This window comes from Hyperolius riggenbachi, chromosome 1 (genome assembly GCF_040937935.1).
Source record: "Hyperolius riggenbachi isolate aHypRig1 chromosome 1, aHypRig1.pri, whole genome shotgun sequence".
Taxonomy (NCBI): Eukaryota; Metazoa; Chordata; class Amphibia; order Anura; family Hyperoliidae; genus Hyperolius; species Hyperolius riggenbachi.
The window spans coordinates 54,250,780-54,269,063 of NC_090646.1; the positions used below are offsets into that span (position 1 = coordinate 54,250,780).

General features: G+C 46.8%; 1 protein-coding gene across 6 annotated transcripts in view; it reads right to left on the reverse strand.

Annotated features, from left to right (window-relative positions):
• The window catches only part of DYSF (dysferlin), a 456,891-nt gene that overhangs the window by 211,417 nt on the left and 227,190 nt on the right, over window positions 1-18,284 (reverse strand). For all 6 annotated transcript variants that reach the window (XM_068274344.1, XM_068274325.1, XM_068274335.1 and 3 more), the window contains 3 exons: window positions 8,515-8,629; window positions 1,750-1,855; window positions 653-795 (listed from right to left, as the gene is read on the reverse strand). In XM_068274344.1, the coding sequence (XP_068130445.1) occupies window positions 653-795; window positions 1,750-1,855; window positions 8,515-8,629 (364 nt within the window). The remainder of the gene's footprint in view (window positions 1-652; window positions 796-1,749; window positions 1,856-8,514; window positions 8,630-18,284) is intronic.

Sequence of the window (18,284 nt, forward strand, 5' to 3'; positions counted from 1 at the left end):
CATTCATGTGTATCAGTCTGCATTCAATTTCACATACGGTAGTTTAGGATTTAGTCTGTTTTGAATTCGAGGTGTGTATTTAAGTTTCAGGGGGCGCTGCACAATTTTGTTGGTTTCATTTCAGTTGCAGCCTGAATAGGAGCGCAGCCAACTCCTTCGCATTGCTTTAAAGGATACTACAACTGACATGTGGCATAATGAGATAGACATGGGTATGTACAGTGCCTAGCACACAAATAACTATGCTGTGTTCCTTTTTTTCTTTCTCTGCCTGAAAGAGGTAAATATCAGGTATGTAAGTGGCTGACTCAGTCCTGACTCAGACAGGAAGTGACTACATTGTGACCCTCACTGATAAGAATTTCCAACTATAAAACACTTTCCTAGAAGAAAATGGCTTCTGAGAGCAAGAAAGAGATAAAAAAGGGGGAAATTCTTATCAGTGAGGGTCACACTGTAGTCACTTCCTGTCTGAGTCAGGACTGAGTCAGCCACTTACATACCTGATATTTACCTCTTTCAGGCAGAGAAAGAAAAAAAGGAACACAGCATAGTTATTTGTGTGCTAGGCACTGTACATACCCATGTCTATCTCATTATGCTACATGTCAGTTGTGGTATCCTTTAAATTGGCGGAAGAAGGTTAACAAACCTTTTTTAGAATCTCGATCTGCTTGGGATCCCTCCTGCGGAGTCTGACCCAGCGCCTCCTCCTGTTTGTATGGTACATCTTCTCGGTGGGCACCCAGGATTTGGGTTTCCGGTCTGGTGGAATGGTTATGCCATATTCCCAGCCTGCAATAAGAAGACAAGACACAAAGCAATTATATCACACTTTTCTTCTGGTGGACTTAAAGCGCTCTATGGGCAGTAGCAGTGTTAGGGAGTCTTGCCCAAGGTCTCCTACGGAATAGGTGCTGGCTTACTGAACAGGAAAGGATTTTAGCCCAGGTCTCCTGTGTCAGAGGCAGAGCCCTTAACCAGTAGACTAGTAGGAGCCATAAATAAGTTTTATTTTCAGCATACAGTGGTAAGAGAATGACAGTCATAGCCAGGTTATATTGGTGTATATTCACTAAACTATTGTACTGTATTTTTTGGACTAGAAGACTCACTTTTAATCCCCCAAAAGTGGTTGAAAAAGTCACCGTCTCTTATAGTCCAAATGCAGAGTTCCTGACTTGTGAACGCCTGCCACTACGAACCTCCAACCTGCCGCAATATCGGCGACTCCCTGTACTGTGCCCATGCCGAGGAGGACACAGGGGGACAAACAGAGGACACAAGGGGACATAAAGGGGCATAGAGGAGGACACATGGGGACACAAAGGGGCATAGAGGACACAAGGAGGACAGAGGCGGCCGTGGGGGACACAAAGGGGCATAGAGGAGGATAGAAGGAGGACACAAAGGGGTATAGAGGAGGACACAAGGGGGACACAAAGGAGCATAGAGGAGGACACAAGGGAGACACAGAGAGGCATAGAGGAGGATACAAGGGAGACACAAAGGGGCATAGAGGAAAACACAAGGAGGACAGAGGCAGACACATGGGGGACACAGGAGGACCGAGGAGGACACAGGGAGACACAAGAGGTACAAGGGGACATGAGGTACAAAGGGGGCATAATACACAAGATACCCCTGCACCATGGATGCAGGAAGTTTAGTATATATTTTTCCCCTGGTCTTTGTGTAACTTCGGGGGGGGGGGGGCGGAAGAAGCAGAACACAGCACTGCATTCTCACCTTGTTCATCCACAGCACGATTGATGTCTGTAGACCACTCATCATCCTCCCAGTTCCACCCCGGAGGACACTCAATCTCGTCATTCGGGAGAACTTTCTCCCCGTTCTGAAAGAGAAATGGCGGTAATGAGAGTTGTGGACCCCCTCAGATAACCAGGAGAATCAGTGAAGATACACTGGACTATGCTAAATGTGGTGTACACCCCAATGCACCCACATCTGTCAGTATATTTCACTGTGATTCTGTAGACAGAAAATCTGAAGAAAAAATACACTTATGAGGCAATGAATTGCATGTGTAGTACAGCTAAGAAATAGAAAACTAGTAGCAAAGACAAGAGTTTCATATTTTTATTTTCAGTTACATAGCTTTATTTATAACATTGCATCAGACTGTCACCGTTGCATTTTCGAATGCACATTCTTGCCCATATGCAATTCACTTTTCACCTGAGTTTTCTCCTAGGTGATATTTACCGTACTCGTCAATAAAATCCATTTTAAACCGCCAGCAAGCAAAAAACAAAATACTCACAATACTTTTACCTACTTTTTAATACTTTTTTCCATTGCACAGGGCTAAAAGTTATTTTTAATCAAAGATGACATTTTTTCTCCTAGGAGAAAACTCAGGTGAAGAAGTGAATTGCATGTGGGCCTCTGTCTTTTAAGCTGTAAAACAAAGCAGAGCTTTGACACTGACACTGAAATTTCCTGCAGTAAAAACGTATCTAACGCTGTCTCTCACTGTTTCTCGGCTGTTTCACCTCTTCAGAAAACAGGACTGGGTTCCACCACATTGGTTGAATAGCTCAGAGAAACCCTGTTGCATAAATAACAACAATTTTTTTTAACTCTTCCTATACTGGAAAACATGATTTTTCTTTGCTACTAATGTTCGATTTATTATCCATACTACACATACAATTCATTATATCATTAGTTTATTTTTTGCTTCAGATTTGCTTTAAAGTGTACCAGAGCTGACAAAATAAAAAGATTTTATACATATATTGGGCTTCCTCCAGCCCCATCCGCCTGGATCGCTCCCACGCCGCCGTCCTCTGATGTCTGCAGCTTCGGAAACCGGGTCCCCGCCCTTCCGTCAGTCGGAGCCAGTCTAGCGTAAGAGAATTGCACTGTTTGGGTATCTCTGCAGCAGCCGCTGGAGAGATACGTAGAGGGCGCACTTCTCCTGCGTAGCAGGCCACGATGACGGAAGTGTGGGGACCCGATTCCCAGAGCTACAGACATCCAAAGACGGCGGCGTGGGAGCAATCCAGGCGGATGGGGCTGGAGGAAGCCCCAGGTATGTATAACATCTTTTTATTTTGTCAGCTCTGAATCCCTTTAAGTGCACCTGAACTGAGAGGGGTAATAGTGTTCCTTTCAAAAAACCCTTGTTGCCTGGGAGTCTTGATGATATCTTTGGCTGCAGTAGTGTCTGAATCACACACCTGAAACAAACATGCGGTTAATCCAGTCAAACTTCAGTCAGAAACATCTGATCTGCATGCTTGTTCACAATCTGACTAAAAGTATTGGAGGCTGAGGATCAGCAGGACAGACAGGCAATCAACATTGTTTGAAAGGAACATTTATCTGGCGTATAAGACTACTTTTTAACCCTGGAAAATCTTCTCAAAAGTTGGGCGTCATCTTATAGAGCGATTGCTGAAACTTCCGAGCCGGACTGGAGAATCTGCGGTTGCCGCATACGGTGGGTGGAGCTCAAAAACGCCCGCGGCTGCATCCCCACCGTATGTGGTGACCGTAATAAAGCAGCAAGGGTGGTGCTGTACAAGTATGGTACAAGAAAATGCACTCACCAGGATTCCTGGAAAGAAGTAACTTATCGCGGTCCCGATGACGAGGTGAGGAGGCATCTCACTGGGAAAGGCTTTGTGTACAACATCCAGCCAATTGCCAGTAAGGTACATGACTTGCCGTGATTGGCTGGTTATTGTGTACTGGGTACCACATACAGAACAGCACCAGTATCTGTACTTGTTTATACAGTATAGCACCAGTACATATAGTACAGTATACAAATGTTCAAGAGTCAAGAGGGGTAGTCTTATAGGGTAAGTAAATCCCAAAATGTATATTTTTACTGGAAAAGTTGGGGGGTCGTCTTATACGTCGGAATATACGGTATGTCAGCCTCCATATGTCTCTCACTTCAGGAGTAGAAACAGTGACTCATACAATTCTTCCATTCTTGTAGAGTAACAGAAGGCTTTAAATACGGTTACCATTAAACACCTCGTTGACAAGCGTGCTTGACCTTGACAGAGGAGCTATGGTGACCTTCAGAGACTAAAGTGAAAGAGGAAGCTGCACCGTATAGCTATAGGTGTCACACTGACTACATGCGGCTTAGCTGTTCAATCCAGCCAACAGCATCCTCCACCGATAAAGCATTCTGTTATTGAATTGCCCCAGAAACAGATAATGCTCACCTTATCTACAGTACGAACCTGGCCAAATTGGAAGTATCTCAGGCTGCCTGCAAGAAACCCTCCTTACACACCCGCGCCGCCCATTTGCCCCGCCCCTGAGGAGCAAGCTTGGAGGAAGTACATGATTTCTCATAGTTAGAACAATGCGTTGTTAAATCCTGTAAACTTTTCACATGTATCCAGAGCAGGGATGCTAACCAGATGCTCTCAGGAGTAATCATGAGTGATTACTCATTATTCAAATGACATTTAATTGGCGCAGGTGTGCGGCAGGGATAGAAGGGGTTATTTACCCATAATTCCGCCGTCCGCCCTGCATTCCAAAGGGATTGCACGCGTCCTATTGGTCGTGTTGCAAGCCTCACATCGGCACACTTCCTCCTTCCAGCTTGAAGGAGGAAGTGCGCTGGTGTGAGGTTTGCAACACGACCAATAGGACGCGTGCAAGCTCTTTGGACTGCAGGGAGGACGGCGGAATTATGGGTAAATAACCCCTTGCATCCCCGCCACACACCTGCGCCAATTAAACCTCATTGGAATGACGAGTAATCACTCGTGATGACTTGTGAGAGCATCCGGTGAGCATCCCTGATCCAGAGAGGAAAAAGGGGGCAAGTCTAGAGAGACGGCACACAACTGGTAAAAGCTAGTTTCGAGTGGAGCCCTTCCTCAGGTGCCTGGAGGAGGAAGGGCTCTGCTAGAAAATATTTGTGCACTTCCTGCAAATGCAGCAAGGTTGGAATACCTGTTGTGTGCTGCCTCTTTCTAGACTTGACCTTAGTTTATCAATATAGTGTATCAAATCCTGACAGGATTTTCCATGGAAAAAAATCCATGTTTCACTTTAAATGTAAAACGTTCTGGGTAATGAGAGATGTGGGCAGTGGCTGATGGCGCAGATGGGGTAGCACTGTGCCTCTCCGCCCTGGCTCTGTATCCCAGCACTGCTCGCCCAGTTCTGCTAGGCGTGGCTGTAATCTTTCAAAGTGCACTGTGTGAAATTACACATCAACCCATTATCTCCAATCAGGAGCCCTGTACCGTCCTAGGGGGACCCGCACTGCAAGCGGTACACGGCCAAATGTTCTGATACTCCCTCTCTCTGAAAGATAAGTTCTGCTAATCCCCTCCACACCCTTTAATGGGCTCACTAATATCTAAATGACTCTGACCTTTACAGTCTGACAATACCTGGACTGTGTGCACAAGTCTGAGGGAAAACAAGTCTGCGGGCTCCATCTTACAAACACGGGAGAAGTGCTGCAGAAGATGTCCGTGACATATAAATACATAATAATAATATGGTAGGACATTATACTATGACTATGGTAGGATTAGATTGTGAGCTCCTCTGAGGACAGTCAGTGACATGACTATGTACTCTGTAATGTGCTGCAGAAGATGCCAATGCTATATAAATACATAATAATAATAATAATAATATGGTAGGACATTATACTATGACTATGGTGGGGACTAGATTGTGAGCTCCTCTGAGGACAGTCAGTGACATGACTATGTACTCTGTAATGTGCTGCAGAAGATGCCAATGCTATATAAATACATAATAATAATAATAATATGGTAGGACATTATACTATGACTATGGTGGGGACTAGATTGTGAGCTCCTCTGAGGACAGTCAGTGACATGACTATGTACTCTGTAAAGTGCTGCAGAAGATGTCAGTGATATATACATACATAATAATAATATGGTAGGACATTAGACTATGACTATGTTTGGATTAGATTGTGAGCTCCTCTGAGGACAGTCAGTGACATGACTCTGTACTCTGTAATGTGCTGCAGAAGATGTCAGTGCTATATAAATACATAATAATAATATGGTAGGACATTAGGCTATGACTATGGTTGGATTAGATTGTGAGCTCCTCTGAGGACAGTCAGTGACATGACTGTGTTCTCTGTAAAGTGCTGCAGAAGATGTCAGTGCTATATAAATGTATAATAATAATTCTGCTACACTATCTAAAGCAGGCCATACACTCGTTAAGGGGCCCATACACTGATCCGATTATCGGCCGATCGATTGAAACGAGTGTATGGCCACCTATAGATTAGCAGCAGATAGATCATCAGATAGATCTCTGATCTATCTGATGTGTTTAGGAACATTTTTACTAGGAACAGATTTCCAATAGATTTCAGTATTAAATCTATTGAAAATCGATCTGATGGCATTTTTTTGCCATCAGATTTCCATTAGGTCCAATGCAAAATGATAAGCAATCTCAACAGATCGACCTAGATTTTCCAACATGTCAGATCAATTGAAATTGATCGAAATCGGCCACAAATCGATCGATTGGTCAATCGATTTGCGATCGATGGGCCGATAATAGGATCAGTGTATGGGCACCTTAAAGGGAACCTGAAGTGAGTAAAATTATTTAAAATAAACACATGACGTAGCTGCAAATGAATATTACATACTAACCTCACCGTCAGTTCCTCCCAGAAGCTCACCGTTTTCTTCTTACAGTGATCCCTTCCAGTTCTGACAAGATTTTGTCAGAACTGAAATATACCAGTTGCTGTCAGTTATATATCAGCAGCTGTTAGTTACAACTGAATGTGCAAGGTAATGTCCATGTTTCCCTATGGCTCAAGTGGGTGATATTACAGTTTAACAGTGTGCTGACCAGGAAGCTGTTATGGGGCAATGGCCATTTTCAAAATGGACTACGGAGGATTCCATTGATCACAGTGGACAAATGGGACGCAGGAGAGGAGAAAGAGATTGTGGAGGAGACTATACAGGAGGTAAGTATGACCTGTGTATAGTTATTTTGACTTTTTATTTTCAGTTCATGTTCTCTTTAAGAATATGTTCAGAGCTGTGCTTACACTAAAGCTATTGTTGCCATTTTGACATCCTGCCTCCTCCTCTCTCCTTAGAACAGTACATGCTGCTCTGGTATAACTGAGAGAAATGTCTGTACAGGGCCTGTTCCCCGCAGTGTGATCCACAGCATAAAGCTCGATCCTGACAGGTGGAAATAACAGTACATGTGCAGTTTACACACTTAAAGAGAAACTCCAACCAAAAATTGAACTTTTTCCCAATCAGTAGCTGATACCCCATTTTACATGAGAAATTCAATGATTTTCACAAACAGACCATCAGGGGGCGCTGTGTGACTGATTTTGTGCTGAAACCCCTCCCACAAGAACCTCTGAATACCGCGGTACTGCTGGCAAACTGCTACAATGTAACAATGTTCACAGACAGGAAATAGCTGTTATTAGCTGTCTGTAACAGACAGAACAGCTAGAAACAGCTAAATAACCTGCCCACAGTAGCAATGTCACCATGTAATACATGTCAGAATGTGAATCTGGGAGAGGAAAGATTTTACAATGAGCAAACACTGACTAAATCATTTATACATAATTATTGTAAAAATGAAGCACTTTTTTTATTACATTATTTTCACTGGAGTTCCTCTTTAAAGAGGAACTCCAGTGAACATTTCACTGTTGGCAGGTGATGTAACTGCTGCATGGTTTTTGGCAGTTGGAAACAGCTGTAAACAGCTATTTGCCACAATGCAGCAAGGTTCCCAGACAGGAAACTGCCAAAAGGTCGAACTTTTCTTTCTTGTGGGAGGGGTTTCTTGTGGGAGGGGTTTCGTGTGGGAGGGGTTTCACCACAATATCAGCCATACAGAGCCCCCTGATGGTCTGTTTGTGAAAAGGAATAGATTTCTCATGTAAAAGGGGGTATCAGCTACTGATTGGGATAAAGTTCAATTTTTGGTCGGAGTTTTTCTTTAAGGTGACCATACACTGATAGATTTGCAGTAGATTTGACCATCAGATAGATTTCTGTCAAGTCGAATCTGACAGGAATCTATCTGATGTGTGCCACACACTAGGAACAGATTTCCAATAGATTTCAGAATGAAATCTATTGGAAATTGATCTAAATACATTATTGGACCATTAGATCCAATGCAATTCTATGGGCCAGCAGCAGACCGACATAGACTTCCCATCCTGTCAGATAGATCAAATCCATCAAAATCGGCTGTTGATACAACCGATTTCTGATCGATTCTATAGAATCAATCGATCAATTGATGGCTGAAATCAAGCAGTGTATGGGCCCCTTTAAGGTTTATCTGATATGTGCTGCTTCTGCTGTTTGCTGCGGAAGAATAGTGTATGCAGAGTTTGGCGATAGTCACTCTGTCCCTCTGCTGTCTGTAGAATGCTTGGAATGATCAGGAAACCCTTATGCAGTAATTACAAGTGATGCACTCAGGCAGCTGTCATACCACATCAGAGTAGGCCTCGGTCATGTGGATCCATTGTCCTCCTGGCAGTCGGGCCTGGTTTTCAAAGACTTCATCCACAAAGCTCATGTGACCAGCATCCACATCGTACAGCAACCTATGGTGAGAGCAGAACCATCAGATTAGTATACACTAAGACTTAGTGACATAACTATGCAGGGTGGGATTTACCATAAGGCACTGTGGGCATGTGCCTACAGGCGCCTGGTGATGTAAAGGCGCTCACTCCCCTTCCCCAGTGCCTCCCTCCTTCCCTATGCAGAGCCCCAAGCAGAGCGTAAATGGCAGGTTGCTCACCCGGCTCTCTGGAGTCCCCTGACGAGATCTCCCTTTAGTTAGGGGCTCCTCTAGCTACCTAATACTCGGGGGTACCTCAGGTTACCTAATATTGAGGGTATTTCTTGTTGCCTAATACCAAGGGGTACCTGTGGCTGTCTACACTGGGCGGGGAAGTGGGGGAAGGTGGAAGCTGGGCTGGCCAGCACACTTGTGGTGTGGTTCGGGCGACAGGACATCTGTGCCTATAGACTCATGTGATGTAAATCCCGGCCTGTGACCATGTACTCTGTAAAGAGCTGGTCAGAAGAGGAGAGAATTTCAAGAGAATGTGAAAATGATCTCCTAGGAGATGGGAAACAAAAGTTTGTTTTCTTAAAACAGAAAGTATTCTCGATAATTCAGGTTGGAGTGAGCCCCGAGATGTCTCCCACAATGCATCACTGCTGAATATATGCAAATTATCCATTGCTGAGCTAGCCACACCTCCAGATCCACTGGAATGCAATGATGTGTCAGCTTGTTAATATTACAGAGCCAGCATGTTAATATTACAGTCTGCATGCATGGTGGATTGTTGTGGATCTGTAACAATCAGCAGTGATCTGTAACAATCAGCAGTGATGCATTGTGGGAGACATCATATGCTCACTCCAACCTGAATTATCGCAAATACCTTCTGTTTTGCATAGCATTTTAGTAAGAGGGCTTTTTGGTCCATTGTAGCTCCTTATACACTCCTGGTTCTGGTTCACCATGAGCATGCTGGGTACTCTGTACTCTTAGGAGAGAACTCTGAAGAAAAAGTGAATTGCATATGGGCCCTGGTGTCAGGAAGCCGAGATACACGGGTGTATCTGGGTAATATAGAGCCTATGGCAAACACTGAACTAGCGCCCACCTCAGGTCAGAGCCCCCTTCCCCTATACACAGCATCCTTTCTCGAGTAAATGTGTTATGCTTGCCTGTGTTTTTTGGCTCTGGATATTGCTGAAGTTACTTTTTGGAAATATCTCTTATTCCCTCTCTGTCCTCTTATCTTTCACTAAGCCAAGTGCGCCCTACATACATAAGTTAAGTAGCCATGTTCCCCAGATAACAGAATAAATCTGATCTGGGGTCTGAGTGACTGGCAGGCACGGGCGCAGGCATGGCAGCACAGCACAGGGGCAGGCATGGAAGTGCAGTACAGGGGCAGGTATAGCAGCACAGCACAGGAGCAGGCATGGAAGTGCAGTACAGGGGCAGGTATAGCAGCACAGCACAGGGGCAGGCATGGAAGTGCAGTACAGGGGCAGGTATAGCAGCACAGCACAGGAGCAGGCATGGAAGTGCAGTACAGGGGCAGGTATAGCAGCACAGCACAGGAGCAGGCATGGAAGTGCAGTACAGGGGCAGGTATAGCAGCACAGCACAGGGGCAGGCATGGAAGTGCAGTACAGGGGCAGGTATAGCAGCACAGCACAGGGGCAGGCATGGAAGTGCAGTACAGGGGCAGGTATAGCAGCACAGCACAGGGGCAGGCATGGAAGTGCAGTACAGGGCGCAGGCATGGCAGCACAGCACAGGGTCAGGCATGGAAGTGCAGTACAGGGCGCAGGCATGGCAGCACAGCACAGGGGCAGGCATGGAAGTGCAGTACAGGGGCAGGTATAGCAGCACAGCACAGGAGCAGGCATGGAAGTGCAGTACAGGGGCAGGTATAGCAGCACAGCACAGGGGCAGGCATGGAAGTGCAGTACAGGGGCAGGTATAGCAGCACAGCACAGGGGCAGGCATGGAAGTGCAGTACAGGGGCAGGTATAGCAGCACAGCACAGGAGCAGGCATGGAAGTGCAGTACAGGGGCAGGTATAGCAGCACAGCACAGGAGCAGGCATGGAAGTGCAGTACAGGGGCAGGTATAGCAGCACAGCACAGGAGCAGGCATGGAAGTGCAGTACAGGGGCAGGTATAGCAGCACAGCACAGGGGCAGGCATGGAAGTGCAGTACAGGGGCAGGTATAGCAGCACAGCACAGGGGCAGGCATGGAAGTGCAGTACAGGGGCAGGTATAGCAGCACAGCACAGGGGCAGGCATGGAAGTGCAGTACAGGGCGCAGGCATGGCAGCACAGGGGCAGGCATGGAAGTGCAGTACAGGGCGCAGGTATAGCAGCACAGCACAGGAGCAGGCATGGAAGTGCAGTACAGGGGCAGGTATAGCAGCACAGCACAGGGGCAGGCATGGAAGTGCAGTACAGGGGCAGGTATAGCAGCACAGCACAGGAGCAGGCATGGAAGTGCAGTACAGGGGCAGGTATAGCAGCACAGCACAGGAGCAGGCATGGAAGTGCAGTACAGGGCGCAGGCATGGCAGCACAGCACAGGGGCAGGCATGGAAGTGCAGTACAGGGGCAGGTATAGCAGCACAGCACAGGAGCAGGCATGGAAGTGCAGTACAGGGGCAGGTATAGCAGCACAGCACAGGGGCAGGCATGGAAGTGCAGTACAGGGGCAGGTATAGCAGCACAGCACAGGAGCAGGCATGGAAGTGCAGTACAGGGGCAGGTATAGCAGCACAGCACAGGGGCAGGCATGGAAGTGCAGTACAGGGGCCAGGCATGGCGGCACAGCACCGGAGCAGGCATGGAAGTGCAGTACAGGGGCAGGTATAGCAGCACAGCACAGGGGCAGGCATGGAAGTGCAGTACAGGGGCAGGTATAGCAGCACAGCACAGGAGCAGGCATGGAAGTGCAGTACAGGGGCAGGTATAGCAGCACAGCACAGGGGCAGGCATGGAAGTGCAGTACAGGGCGCAGGCATGGCAGCACAGCACAGGGGCAGGCATGGAAGTGCAGTACAGGGCGCAGGCATGGCAGCACAGCACAGGGGCAGGCATGGAAGTGCAGTACAGGGGCAGGTATAGCAGCACAGCACAGGGGCAGGCATAGAAGTGCAGTACAGGGGCAGGTATAGCAGCACAGCACAGGGGCAGGCATGGAAGTGCAGTACAGGGGCAGGTATAGCAGCACAGCACAGGGGCAGGCATGGAAGTGCAGTACAGGGGCCAGGCATGGCGGCACAGCACAGGAGCAGGCATGGAAGTGCAGTACAGGGGCAGGTATAGCAGCACAGCACAGGGGCAGGCATGGAAGTGCAGTACAGGGGCCAGGCATGGCGGCACAGCACCGGAGCAGGCATGGAAGTGCAGTACAGGGGCAGGTATAGCAGCACAGCACAGGGGCAGGCATGGAAGTGCAGTACAGGGGCAGGTATAGCAGCACAGCACAGGAGCAGGCATGGAAGTGCAGTACAGGGGCAGGTATAGCAGCACAGCACAGGAGCAGGCATGGAAGTGCAGTACAGGGGCAGGTATAGCAGCACAGCACAGGGGCAGGCATGGAAGTGCAGTACAGGGGCAGGTATAGCAGCACAGCACAGGAGCAGGCATGGAAGTGCAGTACAGGGGCAGGTATAGCAGCACAGCACAGGGGCAGGCATGGAAGTGCAGTATAGGGGCAGGTATAGCAGCACAGCACAGGAGCAGGCATGGAAGTGCAGTACAGGGGCAGGTATAGCAGCACAGCACAGGAGCAGGCATGGAAGTGCAGTACAGGGGCAGGTATAGCAGCACAGCACAGGAGCAGGCATGGAAGTGCAGTACAGGGGCAGGTATAGCAGCACAGCACAGGAGCAGGCATGGAAGTGCAGTACAGGGGCAGGTATAGCAGCACAGCACAGGGGCAGGCATGGAAGTGCAGTACAGGGGCAGGTATAGCAGCACAGCACAGGAGCAGGCATGGAAGTGCAGTATAGGGGCAGGTATAGCAGCACAGCACAGGGGCAGGCATGGAAGTGCAGTACGGGGGCAGGTATAGCAGCACAGCACAGGAGCAGGCATGGAAGTGCAGTACAGGGGCAGGTATAGCAGCACAGCACAGGAGCAGGCATGGTGCCCATAGTGCTGTAGCGCCCATGGCACGAGCCATGTCTGTACCCCTCTAGATACGCCTCTGGCAAGATAACTGCAGATTTGCAAATAGTGCAGGAAATACGTGTTATTCAGCTGCAAATAGGAGTGTATCCTAAGAATAAAGTTGATAATTAATTTAAATGGGTCCAATATGTCCTCTACTAAGCAGATATGGTGTAAATGCCATTTAGAAGAAAGCAGGAACAAAATCCAGGTACAAGAGCAGGATTGCCTAGAACAGGTCGTAAGCACGAGTCCTCGGTAAATAAGGTTAGGCCTCGTTGCAGTCTTTGCCATAACTATAGATTAGCTGTAATTGAGGAATTTTGAAGAGGGGATCCCATATTTTAGGTCCCAAAAAGCAGAGCTAAAGTGCTAGGGGCAAATTGAGAACATTTTACCTGAACCCAGGCCACATGTGGATACTTGGAGCCCCAGGCCGCTGTTTGCCAGAGCTGACATGCAATGTAATAACTGTAAATATTTAGACTGAAGTTCCTCCATCTATTCTTTGAAGCATCAGAACATTCCTAGATATTCGAGGGGGCCTGTGGTGCCAAACAAAATACATTAGCTTCCTTCGTAAAGGGACAACTAAAGATCCCGGGAACTGAATAGGCAGAGCTGACATCACTTCCCCTACGTCACTGAGTCTGACACGCTTCCTCTCAGGAACGCATGCTCCACATGCTGTGGAACGCACACCGTGTCCAAAGTGGAAGTGATTGCCGCTACATGCAGCTGAGCACTTATGCAGAAAGATAGGGAGGAAAGGATTCAGTGCCATCAACGGGTGCTTTTAGCACTCACACACGTGAAGATCAGCCCATGGACAGGTCATTTATACCATACACAGAAAAGCCATACCTTCCTACCCCCAAGATCAGCAGAACGGGGTACACAAATTTAGAGTCCTCATGCCTTCACCATGAGAACACACCTGGTAGATAGCTGCAAAAAAACAGCTGAGGTAGGGGCAAAAAAACAGCTGAGGTAGGGGCAAAAAAATGGAAAAACAATTTGAGCACAAAGCACTCCGGTCTTCTGAGGCGACCTAGAGGGCAAAAAAGGCTGTGGGGTACACCTTATTGAAATTTGTACAATTGGTCCTCTGAGGTAGAGTGGGCGGGGCATGTACTACTCACAGGTGTTGACATGAAGGCATAGGCATATCACTTTAGGCAGAGAGTTCATCTTAAGAGATGTCATGCGACATCCAAGATTTGAATAATCTTCCCACTCCTCTACCTCTGCACTAAGAATGACTGGAGAATGACTGGAGAATAGTGAAGGTAGCTTTAACTTTCCCATGTCACCACCTATAGCCGATGCATTCCACGCACGGGACACGTAAAGCCAATACTTCCTCCAGCGCTATCTAGTTTCAATTTCGATTACAAGTAGCTAGCATCACTATGGGAGTTTATTAAAATGTACTGCTTAGGTTGTTTCTCTTGGTATCACTATACCCAAGTACTTCACAGTATCTGATTGCACCCTGCAAGAATAATTACTTTTAAAGGAAGTTATTAATTACAGGACTTTCTGATGACTATGATTGGCTCATTTCAAAACTGTGTACAATTTACGTTAAATTTGCAAGTTGGAAATATTAGCATGTTATTGACCACCCCTATTGTCTACTTACTGTATTTTCCCGAATAGCATCCCCTCGTACCAGATATCAATGTCTTTCCACTCCTAGAATCACAAGTGCTGTAGCTGTGAGGCCTGGCAGATCTCCAGTCTTTCTTCAGTCCCTATGCCTCAATCTGACTCTACGCTCTTCACCTATAGACAAGGTCCCCCGTGGACGGCAGATGGATTTACGCCTACCCGACTACGGTTACCCCCAGGGACTTCTTCGCACAAGGTATAGGGATTGAGGCCTGGGAAGACAGGAGTACCACCAGGACCACACTAGACAGGCACAGGTGGAAGTTCAAACAGACCAGGTCAGCAACAGGTAATCAGAATAGTATGGTATGTAATCTCAAAACATAAGGCAATCCAGTAACAATGTACGGTAGATCAGAATAAAACGGCACCAGAGGATGAGGCAAAAATCAGGCCATAAAAGTTCCAAGGTCGGTCCAGGAAGCAATCCAATAACTAGGTCAAGAGACAAAGCAAGGTCGTACACGGTAGTTTCACTAGTAATGTCACACCCAGAAGAGCAGCACAAGGCAGCTATCGCTATCATGGTTGAAGGGCTCTGAGAGAGGAAGGCTTATATACTATGAGGCCTGATTAGGCCTCAACTACAATCCCCAGCAGAACCTGCTTCTGTAAGGAGAGTGTGACCGATTGGTCACTCTGCTCCTTTAATTGAATGCCGCACTCCAGCGACTAATAACGCCATCGGAGTGCATAAGACTGGAGCTTGGCTGTGAGTGCCCGCCTATGGGAGTGCTTTGTCGTGGCCAATAGTACAAGAAGCCACTGGCTCCTGGAGTCGTTAGGGAAATGTCGCTGAGGTAAGTGCGTGACAGTAGACCTTTAGAACGCCCTCAAACTGCTCTCCTACTGCCCACATAACAAAAAGTATCTACTTTTTAGGCCACTGGTGTGCGCTTATTCACTTTACTCATGACAGCCAACATTTTCCAAACACAGCATCTCACGAATGCCAAATGCCGACATTTGAACTCTGCCATTTGCCACGATTAACAATATTAATGCAGGCACTGGCCCGGCGTTCCTTGGCCTTCACTGACGCCCACTACGGGCCATTTTCAGCAGTCTGTCTGAAGAAAGCCAACAAGTCTACAAAATGTGTGAAAATCTGTGGTTTATTTAGGAGCAACCTTTTGGCCAGACATCCTGACATTTTCTCCGGGACATAAAGTTCAGTAAACTTTTGTAGGATCCTAATTTTCATAATTCCCACTGCAGGGCTTAATAAAATTCCTTGTGGCGTACCCATCATTTACTCTACAAATACTCACAGGCTGTACTGCTCTCTTACGTAAAAATGCACGTTCAAAATAACTTCATCAGTAAGAAAAGTCTGCACACTGCAATCAAGGAAATGTGTTTTATTGTTCCATCAGCATACACCAACGTTTGTTTTGGGGCCTCGCAGGGTCCCCTTTCTCAAGGCAAAGTACAGATCTTAGGCATTAAAGAGGAATAACTTGAATACAAAACTGAACTAAATGCCAATCAGTAGCTGATACCCCCTTGTCTATAAGAAATCGTTACCTTTTCTCGACTAGATCTTAAGGGGCATCTGTGTGGCTGATATTGATGCTAAACTCCTCCCATAGTGTGATGTCATGTCCATGGTCCTTACAGTTTCCTGTGTGTAAAACTTGTTGCATTGTGGGAGATAATGGCTGTTGCCAACTGCCAAGCAAGCAGTACCTCCCCCTGTGCAATTATATATTTAAAAAAATAAATAAAACAACCTTTTAGCTTATCACATTGTTAGTGGGTGTGTCTATAGATAAGGGCAGTTGGTGCGGTCCATTTTTTTTTCATGCCTGCCAGCAGTAAAGAAGCTGACGACCTGACGACCTACAGGCTAACGGAGGGTCAAGTAAAAAAAAGCATGAATGAATTACACGGCGATTATCAATCGTTTTGTGATCCTCTATTTTTAAACTTCTCACTTTGCAATGTCTGTTATATTTCGGCAAAGTTGCTTCTGAGAGAAACTGATGGTAAAGTTAATATGTATTATTAATTTGCAGGGCACTGGTTGGGAGAGTGCCTGTATAAAAGTCTGCCTCATTGTAACTGCTCATGATAGCGTTAAGTTGCCTTTGGGTTACTGCTGGGTGCTTGTTGTGCCTGTTTCATTTAGTGTGGTTTGGTAATACTCTGGTCTTCTCGGCCTCAGTCTCTATAGCTTACACGCCAAAGTCCTGCGGGGTAGCCGTAGTCGGGTAGGTGCTACTAGGTCACCTCCTGTTCACACGGGGGCTTGTCGTATAGGTGAAGAGCCGTATAAGATTGGGGTATAGAGACGGAGCAGTGCTTTTCAGCGCAGGAAGATTTGGGCACAGCTGGCGCCACCATAGTCAGTAATAGGAATTACAGCAATAATGGCGCACAGTGAGTAACGTCGGTGCCGTCAGAAGACGGAGCTGAAGTTGTTTTTAAAACACAATAATTCGTCCTCCAGCAATAGCTAGAAGCCGAATTATTTCATTCCCCACTATCCACGTGGACCTAGAGGGGGAATAGAAATAACGCCACCGGGACTTGTGCAGCAGCAGGATAAGCCATACCGGCTGTATTCTGCTCCCAAGTCTCCTGCCGGCGATTTCAAATGTAGATGCTATAGAGACTAATCCCAGGTACACACTATGCAATTTCCCATCAAGATAGATGGGTCGATAATTTCTGACTGATCCGATCGGATTTGCAAACGTTTATCTGATCGATTTTCTGATCACTTCTTTGCAAACTGATCAGAAAAACGATCGGAAATCAGATCGGACTTGTCGGAAATTATCTATTCGACCCATCTATCTGCCGGGTAATTGCATGGTGTGTAACAGGCTTTAAAGAGGAACCGTAACCAAGAATTGAACTTTATCCCAATCAGTAGCTGATACCCCCTTTCCCATGAGAAATCTATACCTTTTCACAAACGGATTATTAGGGGGTCTGTATGGCTGATATTGTGGTGAAACCCCTCCCACAGTGTGAGGTCAGGACCATGAACCTGACAGTTTCCTGCCTGTGAACCTCATTGCATTGTGGGCAATAACAGCTGTTTACAGCTGTTTCCAACTGGCAAAAAAAAGCAAGCAGCATCTCCTTCCACTGACATCACCTGCCAGCAGTAAAAATGTCACCATGTGATAAATGTCAGAATGTAAATCAGGGAGAGGAAAGATTTTACATCGGGCAAATACTGGCTAAATCATTTATACATAATTATTGTAAAAATGAAGCACTTTTTATTACATTACTTTCACTGGAGTTCCTCTTTAAAGAAGACAGGAGATCTGCCAGACCTTACACTTGCATTGGATTAGGTTTCCATTTGTAGACTAAGAAAACACAACAGTTCAGCCTACTACAGTAGTGTTGTCCGGATCATGAACGATTCGGATCTTTGATCCGAATCTATTTTGTGAGTCGAATCATCCGAATGATCAAAATGAGTGATTCGGATCGCAAAAGGGGCAGGGCCAGGAGCGACACGCCCCCTCTCAGCGGGCAGCGGGGTCCTGGAAGCAGAGCTGAGATGAATCGCTCTGTTGGAGGGGAGCCAGCCTTGCAGGGACAGGTAGATGAGAGAGAGGGGACATGGGTGCCACTGCCAGATATGTGTAGAGCACACATACTGGCTATAATGTGCTGCTCATTCTAGGCTGTCTGTTCCGTAGTTGTGCACAGTGAACAAATGGGAAACTTTTGGCTCAGCACAGCTCAGTAACTTTGCAGGCACTGTGATTGCTGTGCAATATGATCCTCCTGCACTCGGCACTAAACAGCTGCACTTCACTTCGGGGAATGCTTTCTTTCACTGTGCGACATTTCCATTCAAGGTATACAGATGAGCA